A 13,110-nucleotide genomic window follows, 5' to 3' on the forward strand; every position below is an offset into this window, starting at 1 on the left:
GTTAATGCGAGTGCTCTTTCCGTTCATTGTATTGGAAAAAGAGAGAGAGTGAGAGAAGGTTCGCTTTAACTCCTTACTCATGCTGCCTGTGTGTCGTAAAAGATGAACAAATTGAACATGACTGATATTAAGGAATTACTATGGTATTCGTGGTGATAACAAGTAGGGAAATTCTTCTTTACCCTTGCTTGCTGCAAGCATCTGAGAAGGACTGGTCGACAGACTGCTACAAACCTCTCAGAAGGCTCATAACGAGTGTTAACGGAAAACAGCAGCACCAGGACATGACTTAGCTCAGAGCTCTCAGCAGCCTAGGGGTTAATGCAGAGAAGATGAACGAACTTATTCTCTTTAGCCAAGTATGATACAGCTTTACTTTCCCTACTTTTTTCTTTTCAGTTCCACGTGGCAGTTTATATGAGTGGGAAATTCTTGACATCCTATGGGGGGAGTTGGAACATTGTGCTTTGTAATTTAATATAATGATTGTAACTTTGTATACAGTTGCAGGTTAGCATTGCCTTCATGTATCTATTTATATTAAGTCTTTATCAATATTTACAGAGAAGCCATGAAAGGTTTCTGTGTTGCTGTACGATAATTCAGAGATATAGATATTGGTAAGATCTGTCACGCCAGTAATTATTTGTATAGAGACATTTCAACTAAGATATTCCATGCAATGCTGAGAGGCTGTGATGCACAGACTTCTGACTCTTGCTGTCTTGTTGTTTTATTGTATACTTTCGTTAAATGCGATAGAGAAAGTATATATTAATTCCCAGTGATGCATACGGATGTGAATGTAGTACCGTATATTTAACGCATGTGCACGCTGATGTAATTTGCTCTCAGTAAATATGTTCTGGATTTTTAGTTATCATGTTCGTGTGTGTGTGTGTGTGTGTGTGTGTGTGTGTGTGTGCGCGCGTGCGCGTGCGTGCGTGCGGATTGGTAGCCATACAATCCCCACCATAAATAAACAGCACTCACTCGTTTTCCTGAAGATACCTCCACGTTGTGCCCATATCAACACTCTCGGGCTCTTGTAACGCTCTCGCAGCTGAATAAAATCGTCTGGCGTCAACATGAATACAGCATTAGGGTTGCTTCAGCGGGGGGGGGGTTCTATAGCAACCCTCTGGCCTGTATAACTCGCTCTGAACTTAACAATATCGTCTGGAGTTGCGTCAGAGAGGGGGTTAATATTGTTTTTTATATTTCGTATTCCAAATATCGATTTTAAAGATATTTATTTTACACACAGTAATAAAGTGTAATATTCAGAAATTAACTGCAAACTACATTGATAATTTTAAAAAGTTTTATATAATTTGTGACGTGTTTATGGGAGAGAGGGGGAGGGGGAGACCGAGGATGAGACGGAGAGATGGGATGGAGGGAAATACGAGGGTGGTGTGGGTTGGAGGGTGGTCAGTCTGATGGCGGAGGACGGGGTGACATGGAGTCGATTTGTTTGTGGACACCCCTTGGAGATTAAGACATCTGGCTATAGATAGATGGATAGATAAAAAATAGGTAGATAGATAGATAAGTAGATAGGTGGATGGACGAGTCGATAGGTAGATAAATAGGTAGGTAGATAGATAGTGCCTCCCCCTTCCCCACCCATACTGAGGTCTGACAGGTCATTGGTCAAGTTGGTTAATTTCATGAGAGAGAGAGAGAGAGAGAGAGAGAGAGAGAGAGAGAGAGAGAGAGAGAGAGAGAGAGAGAGAGAGAGAGAGAGAAAATAAGATCTTCCCAAAATTTGAAGAACAGGTAACGGGAAAGTCGAACCATCTGAAACACGCATCGGGAGTGACTGGGTTTATATTGTCTTTCACCTGTTGTCAATTTTCTTCACACGGTACTGGGAAGATAGCTCTCTCTCTCTCTCTCTCTCTCTCTCTCTCTCTCTCTCTCTCTCTCTCTCTCTATGTGGGTGACCTAATTAGAGACGGATTACCTGGGGTCAATTTTTCAACTTCCCACTAATGGTTAAAGTTAGGGTTAGGTGCAGGGAAGGTGAGCCCCCCCCCCCTCCCCCAAAAAAGAAAGGTAGATGAATGCAAGACACCTGTAATTTGGTGTTTGGATTATTTTCTTTTTATTTAATTAGTTTTCCTTCCTCTGTTCATCCTCAAAAAAAAAAAAAAAAAAAAAAAAAAAAATGTAACACGTCGCGGAGGCCGGACTGGACAGGGAGCAGGAGAAATAAAATGTCTTAAGGTGGTTCATTCAGGAGATGGCAATACTCCTTAGACCTCAGTGAAGAAGACTAAATCGGAAGAAGTAATATGTTAGGTTCAGAGTAAACACAGTGGGCGGTGCATCCTGAGTTGTCTTCCCTTTTCAGTTGACTAAATTGGTAATACAATATTCCTTTAATTATCTAGTTATTGACGGTACTTGCGAGGTGAATTTGGTGTCGTATGCTCATGTTTTCGTCGTAAATTCCTGGCCTTTGAGTGCAGTCATGAAAGTGGATAGTGGCATGAGTTTTGAGATCAATATATATACAGTACTGTATATATTTTTTTCAGGAAATTTGTAGAACCTGCGTTGAAGTAATGCATGCGTTGAACCACATTATTGACGTATTTTAATCACGTGGCATCCCTTCCAAGCTGGATATGCCATGCCCCCCCCTGGAAGTGCGCTGGATATGCCATGCCCCCCTGAAAATGCGCTGAATATGTCATGCCCCCCCTGGAAATGCGCTGGATATGCCATGCCCCTCCTGGAAATGCGCTGGATATGCCATCCCCCCCCTGGAAATGCGCTGGATACGCCACTGTAACTTTTATTCGAGTGTTAAAGTGTAAAATGCAAATTGCTTAGTTGAGGAAGACGTGGTGAGAGGCACCCAGATCCCCGTCTCCATGTCTGCACTTCCAGCCCACATGCAGGCAGCATGTGATTAGCCCTTTCAGCCTGAGGACGTACTTCAGATTCTATTCTTGCTATTTCCAGGTGATTTTATTCTGTTTACCTAAGACTTTACACCTTGGAGGGATTTGATACAGCCTTCATAAACCCTTCAGTACCAAACATCTAAACCGAGAATGAAATCGAGTTGAAAATAAAATCGTCAGTAGGTAGCAAGATGAGGAAAAACTAAACTGTTCTCACCTGACGCAGAGAACAGCTTCCGTGCATTCAGCTAACATCAAAGTCCCCCCCTCCCCCCCCCAAAAAAAAAGATAGCACCCCCTCCGCTGACCGTGGACACCGTAATGATCGTAATTAATCAGTACCTATTAACTTATCAAAGGATTTCACTCCTTGACTTAGTTGAATCAGACTAATGGTAAAGATGAGTTACAATGGGAGGGCACAAGTTCATAAATCCCTTTCCTCAGTAGTAGAGTTGATATTACCAAGAGATTTTCTAGTAGTATTGATTACGTGGTCTTGAGAATCGCCTATAGAATCACCTTATTTACAGTTTCAGATTTTGTATTGATGTATTACGTAAGGTGGAGAATCAATGACCTAAATGATCCGGAACTCTGTAGTGTAACCTCGGGGCCTCTTGTTCTAGAAATGGGTGATATGCATTAGTTGGTTATCATGTTATCTTTGCCTGACCTCGTTTTTTCACTTTGTTGCCTCATTTATCTCATTAGTTATTACCGTTTTCTCTCTGCCTAACCCCATTTTCTCCCAGTTATATACGTAATTTCACCCCATTAGTTTTTACCATTTTCTCTGCCTAACTCTAATTTCTGTCTGCCAAACCCCATTTTCTCTGTCTAACCCCGTTTTCTCTCTGCCTAACCCCATTTTCTCTCCGCCTAACCCCCTTTTCTCTCAAACCCCATTTCTCCCACTTTACCTCATTTCACCCCATTTTTTTTTTTTATCCTGCAGGTGGAGAAGACGGGGCCGCAAACCACGTCCCGTCTGCTGGTGTCGGCTGTGTCCACGGAAGACTCTGGCAACTACACCTGTCTCCCCGTCGGCGCCCCTACAGCGTCCGTCGCCGTGCATGTCAATAGTGGTGGGTCATTCTCTCTCTCTCTCTCTCTCTCTCTCTCTCTCTCTCTCTCTCTCTCGTGTTCTAGGGCAAGTGTGGGACTTAGAAAAAATTAATTGTTGACATTAAGGGCCTTCTTGTGGTCAGTAGGTGTATTTTAAAGCCTTCTTCATCGTTCGTCTCTCCTCATCCTCTGACCCCAGCCTCCCTTTATTTCCTCAGTTCAAGCCCTCTCCAGCTCTTCCTCACACCTTCCCAGTCACAGTTCAAATCTCCCAATCCCCTTCTACTCCTTCCCTACTCCCTCCCCTCCCATCCCCACCCCCCACACCACATTACTTATACCCATTTTTACTCTAACTTGGCCTGAAATTGCCACCTCTCCATCTTGAATGCTGAGCTGTAACAATGGATTAACGCTAGAATATGATGCTAGTCACTTGGAATTGCAACGAAATGGATGTAGAGCAACAGTATTCTTTTTTCTGCTACTGAGGTACGTGAAATAAGCTGCAAAAGGACGAAACTCAGGGCCAAGTTAAAGTATCATAGTTTCACCTTAATTATTGCAGCCCCTCTCCCCACTAACCCCCTTCGACTCTCCCCTTCCCCTCCTACCCTCCCCACTCTCTCCCTTTCTTATCTCTACACACTCTTTCTACTCTTTCCTTCCCCTTCTGTCCTCCCTACACCTCCCTGCTCTCCTTTTCCACCTCTACCATCCCCACTTCCTCCTCACCCCTGTCCTTCTTCATTCCTCAACCTCCCATGGACGTACTCTCCCTCATCTCCTCATCTTCCTCCCCAACCTTTCCCAGCCTTATTTGTCTCTCCCAGCCCTCTCCTTACCTCCCCACTTCTTCCCCACCCCACCTCATCCCACCCAGTCTTCCTCCAACCCTATTTGTCTCTCCCCACCCTCTCGTTCCTCCCCAGTTCTTTCCTCACTACTTCCTAAAGCTTTTCTTCTGTCAACAACATCTCACTTCCCAATTCCTGCATCATCCCATCCCAAACACTGTCCTCTCCTTCCTACCCTATCCGTTGTTCCTTCCCCCTCTCCATTCTCATTTCATACCTCGTCATACCCTCTTCTCATCTCCCTCAGTCCTTTCTCATTCCTCTCTCATTCCATCTTCACTCCTCCCTCACCTCCCCTCACCTCTTCCCTACTCCCTCCTCACCTCTCCTTACCTCTTGCCAACTCCCTCCACATCCATCCTTATCCCTTCCCATCCCTCCGTCACCTCTCCAATCTTATTCACCTTCCTCCATCCTCCCTGTCTTCGCCAGCCTTCCCCTATCTACCCCAGCCTTGTTCATCACTCATCAGCCTTCCCGGATCCTCTCCATTTCTTCCTCACCATCCCCACTCCGTCACTTCTCCCCGCCCCTCCCTGTCCTTCCTCAGCACTATTCCTGTCTCCCCATCCTCTATCCTCCCCAACCCGTCCCTCCCTGTCCTTCCCCACCCCTATTCCTCACTCCCTATCCTCTATCCTCCCCAACCCGTCCCTCCCCTCCCAACACTCCTGCGTCACCCAATTTCACCTCAATTCTGATGCGAGGTGCCTTGGGGAGGGAAGGTGCCGCGGGGAACTGAGGAAATACATTGCTGAGAAGCGATAGATGGATAGATAGATAGATAGATAGATTTGTACATTAGATAGATAAATAGGTAATATAAATGGATAGATAGATGCAAGCAGAGACACAGAGATTATCAGATAAGTGATTGGAAAGACGAATTTAGTAGATCGATAAAGGGATAAGTAACAGCGAACTTTTTATTACAGGTGTGTATAATAAGGACAGATTAAAAATAAAGGAAAAATAGAATAGCGAGACAAATATGATAATGATTTAAATAATGAAAGTAATATAATAATCTCCACCTGTCCCATCAGCCTGTCCTTCATTGCTCCATCAACAGCTACTTTGTGCAGACATTTAAGGCGAGTGACCAGTTGCTTGTCCCCGAGTAGCGTTATGTAAGAAATAAGCCCCATCCAGTCCTCAAGTGTAAGTTGTTATGAGGCACACCCCTTTGGAGACCTTTAACCACTAGACCACCAGGCACCCAGTTGGTTATATGGTTACTACCCAGCATTATGAGTGGTTTCCGGGGGTACAAGAATCATTTGGCTTGTCACTAGTACGGAGTCATGTTTAGAGTCATTTGAAGGTTACACTACATCAAGAGTGGATGGTGAGCGCTCCACCCACCACAGTATTAACAAGAGTATCACAGAGCGCCTGCCTCCGCCAGGGCAACACTCTTCCCCTTTCAAGTAGTTCATGACCTTGACCCTGACCTTTGACCTTTTTCGCCCCAAATTTAATAACTTGTGCCCCTAATGGTCGTCAGTCATATTCCAAAATTAGTGCAATTCCATCGTGTAGTTTTCCGAAAATGTTGATGACTGACAGACAGACACAGATAGACAGAAAAACCGAGATAGAAATATGACCTTCTTGTCGAAATAAATGATGATGATGATGACGATGATGATGATGATGATGATGATGATACTGTGCCTGGAAAGGGAAAAACATTACTAGAAAAGAATATTACAGTAAACAATATACGCTTTCTCATATGCGTACATGCAAACCTGTACATATTGATGGGTGTTTGCATGAAGGAATGTTGTGGTGAAGTGAGTGTGCATGTACGTTGAGTGAATGCATGTAAACATGTATAGGGGACGCTTGCAGAGGAGCACTCAGCGTATGAATATGGAAATGTGAGAGAGAGAGAGAGAGAGGCGGAGATGCAATCATAGTACAGTATTGTGCATCTCCATACGTGTTTCATCCACCCATATCCGTTCTTTTGCGTCCTTTTCCAAACCTGTTTCTCTCACATTCGTTTATCGTATCCAGCCACTCCACTCCTCCTTCTGCCCTTAAATTCACTCACGTAAAACCCTTTCATCTTATTCATATCCATTCTTTCTATACAACGCCTAAGTCATCTAAACATCGTCTACTCGCCTCACATAGACAACCTTACTGTCTTTTTTCACGAAGTTTTATGTCTTTGCCTTTCTTCTATACGAAATTCACATACAGTCTTCAGCCCTCCTATTTCTACGCTTTTTAATCTTGAATTTTCAGACTTATACCATGCCACGTCTCACTCTTGCTCTTACGTTACTGTGAACACTAACACTTCTTCTTGCAGTCTTCATGTAATCTTTGTACTTGTTAAGTATCAAGGTCTTATTAATACCGGTCACTTTTATTCTCTCTCTCTCTCTCTCTTTCTCTCTCTTTCCCCCCGTGCTTCCTTTACACATTAATATCTCTTTTGTCACTACGCTTGGGTACAGTTGCTGACAAAAATACTGATTCATTCCATAACGATAAAGAGAGAGACAGTGAGCGATGACTTTAGAGACCCTGTGATGTGTTATTTAGAGTCCAACACACTTTCCAGAGCGTTGTGGAAGAGTTTCATAATAAGTCGGCTCAAAAAGGGAGAAATATTACTGTCCATAAGTGTACTTAATTTTTTTTTCATTCACGTCTCTCTCCATCCACCAGCACATTTCTCTCTCTCTCTCTCTCTCTCTCTCTCTCTCTCTCTCTCTCTCTCTCTCTCTCCTACATCAGATTCGATGTATTCCAGCTTAATTCCCCTCATCCTAACTCCCGTTTTGGCCTCTCTCATATCCTCGAGAGAGAGAGAGAGAGTTTATATTTTCTCTACTGTGATGGGTTCTGTGTACCCGGAAGTGTTAGAGAAAATAGGGAAGTCAAGCTCTAACCTCTCTCTCTCTCTCTCTCTCTCTCTCTCTCTCTCTCTCTCTCTCTCTCTCTCTCACACACACACACACACACACACACACACACACACACACACACACACACACACACACACACTTTTTAGTATACATGTTCAACCTCTTCACTACAGTGACTTCTTTTTATTATTTCCACTACTAATGGTGATAGAAGGGGACGCCTGCCATCCACTCATTTGATGTAGTTCTTCCTTCAGGTGACTGTACGCCGAATAACACGCCAAAATGATATCCTGCAGGCTATTTAGTCGTTTACTACGTTGGGTGGTAACCATATAACCAGAGAGATGCCTGGTGCTGTAGTGTAGTATAAGAATTTAGACGGATGAGTGAGGTTTATTACATACTGCCACTCAGGGACGAACGATTGATCACTCTTATCTTTAAATATCAGCACTGTAGCCTAGCCCTGGACCCCTACGCTCCTGAAGGGGATATAAAGATACAGATGATGATGACAATGCTAGATTTTTTTTTAAGATGGCGTCCTCGTAGTGAAGGGGTTAATGAAGATCGTAAAATTATTCTTCCAGTGTGAAAAGTCTCTCTCAGGCAGAATACAATTGTCTGGAGAGCAACTATCTATCTGTCTGTCTATCTGTCTGTCTGTCTGTCTATCTGTCTATCTATCTATCCCTACCTACCTACCGACCTATCTGTCTATCTGTCTATCAGTGTCTGTTTTTATTGATCTACCTTCCTACCTACCTACTTACCTACCTATCTATCTATCAGTTTCTGTCTATATTGATCTACCTTCCCACTTACCTACTTATCTATCTATCTGTAGCGAGATGCCATAATCCCTTAAGTTGTGACCACAAACAAATCGTCTCCATATCGCCCAGTCCCCTGCCATTTCGCTGCCCTTGCCACAACTTACAACCCCCTCTCTCGTATTCATCTCCTTCATCACTCCACCTCATCCTCGGTCTCCCCCTTCCTCTCCCACCTCCACCTCACGGACAAACACCCTCTTAGTTAATCTTTCCAGCTTCTCCACATGGCCACATTACACTAAAAATAAGAATACGTGACTCAAGGAATTTTAACAAGACATTCAAACTTAAGAACTCCAAGAAAAATACAGAGATGCATAAGTATACTAAAAAAAGAAATAAAAATGATATAAACGCCTGGTAAAGCTGAAAAACATGTCCACCTCTCATTTCCAAAACAGGCTTAATTTTAATATTCATAAAACAAGCGCATTTATTTGTCCCCGAGAAATAAGTGCGCGATTATACTCCAGAATTTCTAAACAGGGCTGGCTATTATTATTATTATTACTATTATTATTATTATTATTATTGTTATTATTATTATTATTATTATTATTTTTATTATTAATATCATTATTGTACTCTCTCTCTCTCTCTCTCTCTCTCTCTCTCTCTCTCTCTCTCTCTCTCTCTCATTCCACTCAATTTTCCAAACAGCTTTCATTTTAATACCCTCTACCCCAACATATCATTTCTCCATTTACGAACAAAATGGCCAGGCTCTGTAAACAATAATGGGCGGAGATCCAGAGGTTATTATTATTGCGGCACTTTGGAGCTTTCAGCATTAACCAGCGGACGAAATGGCCATAGGGACAAGCTGGACAGAAGGACAAATTGACTGTATGTAAGAATAAAGAATTTTCTAACGCAAATACTCATACAGTGAATCAGAGGAGGGGAGCGTCCAAAATCGTCACATCCCAAGAAAGTTAACCATCACAGCCAAATTCAAGATCTGTTCTTTCCGTGATGCCTCGACACAGTTTACATAAAAGTTTGGAGGTTGTGAACAAGGAAAGGACGTACTGAGACAGTGTTATAGAGGTATTTGTACACCATGGAGTACCGGAAAACACTCAGAGAGCGCGAACCCCCCGCCAGCGCCAGTAAAATTCATGACTTACTGCTGCGTCTGGGTCAGGGTACATCTCAGAATCGAACCGTACTAATATTTTACGGTCTTGTGTAGTTGTTAATTTCTACGGTCATAGTCTGCCATGTTAAATCTCATAAGGCGCATACCTCTGCCCACGCAAATAAAATACATGAGTTATTCCTGATCCAGATCCACCTCAGAGTGTATCATTTCTCCTTTGACCCACTGACCACGTATTCACCACATTGCATTGAAGACCGATAACAGCTTTTTGACATATCTTCCACATAAACAAACAAGCAGACAGGAGTGAATACATAACCTCCTCCAACTTCTTTGGCAGAGGTAATCATAACAAGTTGGGAATTCCTGTTAATCCTTGCATTGGAGAGCTAAACAGAAAGGAGTGAGTGTGCAACAGCTGCGTGTCGACCATAAAGGAGGAGGCACGCACGCAGTGAGCTTAAAAGAACAATGCATTCCCTAAAACCACAATATACAAAGCGTTATACATCAAGGCATATACATTACACATCCACTGTACCAGCAGTAGCAAAGTATGAGGCAGTACTGAAGTGAAGAGAGAAGGGGAGGGGGGCAGGGAGAAGGGAGTCAGTGAGAGGAAAGGAGTTAATGAGAGGGAAAGCCTTTGTATTCACCATGTTTGTACTGTAGAGCTGTATGTCGTGAACTACCCCAGGCGTGAAAACTACAGGAACAAATAAGGCTCCTGTACAAAGTTAGCAGTTGTCCAGAGATGAAGAAAACATGGAATTGTCTGAGCACATCCAACTATTTAGACGATGGATTTGCCAAAGAAGTTATGCGATCTCTCTAAGAAAAATATTGAGAAAAGAATCTTACTAAAGTTCAGATAGGACATTAACCTTGAGTCTGAAAGGAATTAAGATCACCGGAGGAGTATCATTGGCGGAATCCATGTATGTGGTGAAAAAGATTATATGATGAAGGCTTCAGAATTTTCCTTTTCGTGGTAGACTCATACCTTGAAGAGAAAAAGAATCCAGCAAGAAATGATGCAAGCTCTTGTACAGAAACGAATCAGCCTGGACAAGCATGAACACGAAAGTACAGTGTAGTTCATGAAAATAACATGGAGTGAGCCTGTCAGGACCGAGTGTCATTGAGGTCAGGGAGGGAAGAAAGTATGATTTGAAAAGAAACGTTTTAGAAGAAATTGGACAGATCGCTGGAAGCGTCTTTATTGGAACTGAGGGCAAAAGTTATACAAAGGGTTCTCTTTTACCAGATGAAGAGACAGCAACGACCCAGCTGGAGTGAAAGATGAGGGAGAAGTAAAATTGCCAAAGTTGTTGGCTGCACGCGAGAAGAAACATGAAGGGATTGAATTAGGTAGATCATTGCATTTAGATGGGTGAAGTTGTTTGTGGTAAGTTGCATTGAACAGGAGAACGAACTGTACAAAAAAAAAAAAAAAAAAAAAAAAGTTAATCGTGAACATAAGTTGGCTATGGGACGAATTGGCCTGAAGAACGAGTTGGCAAAATATTGAAGATAGTTTTTTTTTTTTTTTTTTTTTTTTTAAGGATTGTTAGGTCTCAGGGAATGGACTGCTTGCGCTATACCTGGAGCCCAGTACATAAAAAAACGCGTAAATAATAAAATCAACATAAATGAACAGTTTAGGTTGTAAGGACGTATGTTTACTGTACTCTTAGCTTTCCTATACGGAATACAATAATGTGGCAGTAACACGAATAAGATCTCTAACCTTTTAATATTCTGTTTGGATTTATTCGTGATATTCCTCCATAGATGCATTAAGGACGAGGTTGATATAGATTAATTCTTTTTTTTTTTTTCCCCCACAGACGAACTAAGAGCGGCGGTGCAGCTGGAGGGGGTGAGTGGAGGGGTGAGGGAGGGAGGGGCGTCTCCCCTCCCCCTCCTCCTCTCCCCTCTCCTCCCCCTCCTTCTTCCCCTAGCCCCCAGCTTCTCCTAGCAGTGTGGTGGCTTCTAGCTGGCTCCTTCTCCTAGGAAGGTGATTGTTGTGTGGTTTAGTGGTAATAGTGTTAGTTTGGTTTTGGAGGTAGTAGCAGTGGTAGTAATAGTAGTCGTAATTGTAGTAGTAGTCATAATGAAGTAATATTCGAGAATAATAATATAGTCTTAAATTATTAGTAGTGAAAAGGTAATATAATCTTCATATTAGTATAATATTAATACTGTATAAAAAATAAAGTACACAACTTCTTGCAGAACTAATTATTTAGCTCATTAATCCCCTTCAGTACGAGCGTTAACCCATAATCTGAATAAAATCGTCTGGCGGTAGCAAGAATAAAATTTTAAGTCCCCCTACATAATGTGTGAAGGAGAATGCGTCCACTACTACACAAACGCGATTGACGGACGTAAACCTCACCAGCGTCACATTGTAAAGGCTTCATCTGACATCACCATCCATCCGTGTCTGCCCTAATGACGTTATTCCATCTCCCCTGCACCGCCAAACACCTCCCATTAGCCTGATCTGTGTCCCATTTTACGCTACGGTACTGTGGGCAGGCTACAGGTGGTGGAGGAGGCTTGTTTGAAATCCGTATGACCCAATATATCTATTTGTTGTTCTTTTTTTAGATACATTGAACTGTAATGATAGTCTGCCAGTATGCCGTGAGCAATATATTTTTCTGTTTCCCGTACTTCCCCTAGCATACCCCTCCCTCACCACTCACGACCGTTGTTTCTTGGACGGTTATATTTTCAGAGTTATACCTGCTGACGGTTATGTCGGTTGACGGTTTTGCAGACATGGCTGGTGATGTGTTCGACAAGTGCTATTTATATTCTCACTTTATTCCATGAGCACTGTATGGCGATGTATTTAGTGATTTTGTTCATGCTGCTGCCAGTAGATTTTATTCAGCCGTAATGCCAATTCCTTCACCATTATGCCGTTAGCAATATGTTATTTTGTTTTCGTTGTTAAGGTAAAAATTCTTTCTTCCCAGTCCGTAATGGCGTCAGGGTGGACAGCCAATCACGTCATGACAATTTGGGACGTCACACGGAACAGCAACAGTGCCATGAATGGCGTCACATCCTCCATCGTCATAGCAACGCCTATGAAGTCAAACTAGTCAGCCAGTTAATGTTACATCTCTCTTTTTTTTAAACTGATATACTCTCAGCGGCGGTGACGTCACGTAGCCAGGTCCCAGCAATTCCTCATCATCGAAACACAATTAAATGGCGTCACACAGAAAGACCAATCCAGTAAGAGCATTCTGGTGACGTCACGCTTGTTGTACTGAGAGTCCCCCTCTTCCGACGTTTCAGGATTCTATTGTGCACAGATCTCCCTTTGCCTGAGTAGCATGTGAAGGGGTGCATGGATAACTGAGTACGGTGCTTAACAAGACAGACCTAATTTAACCTAACCAAACCTAGCCT

The 13,110-nt window shown here is 42.8% G+C and overlaps 1 protein-coding gene across 1 annotated transcript in view; it reads left to right on the forward strand.

Annotated features, from left to right (window-relative positions):
- The window catches only part of LOC145404040 (neurotrimin-like), a 248,431-nt gene extending 236,775 nt beyond the window's left edge, over positions 1-11,656 (forward strand). The window contains exons 6-7 of the mRNA XM_080275643.1: positions 3,877-4,006; positions 11,526-11,656. Coding sequence (XP_080131769.1) covers positions 3,877-4,006; positions 11,526-11,656 — 261 coding nt within the window. The remainder of the gene's footprint in view (positions 1-3,876; positions 4,007-11,525) is intronic.
- The last annotated feature ends 1,454 nt before the right edge of the window (positions 11,657-13,110 follow it).

This window comes from Coenobita brevimanus, chromosome 62 (genome assembly GCF_032717465.1).
Source record: "Coenobita brevimanus isolate Jiangsu-jjx chromosome 62, ASM3271746v2, whole genome shotgun sequence".
Taxonomy (NCBI): Eukaryota; Metazoa; Arthropoda; class Malacostraca; order Decapoda; family Coenobitidae; genus Coenobita; species Coenobita brevimanus.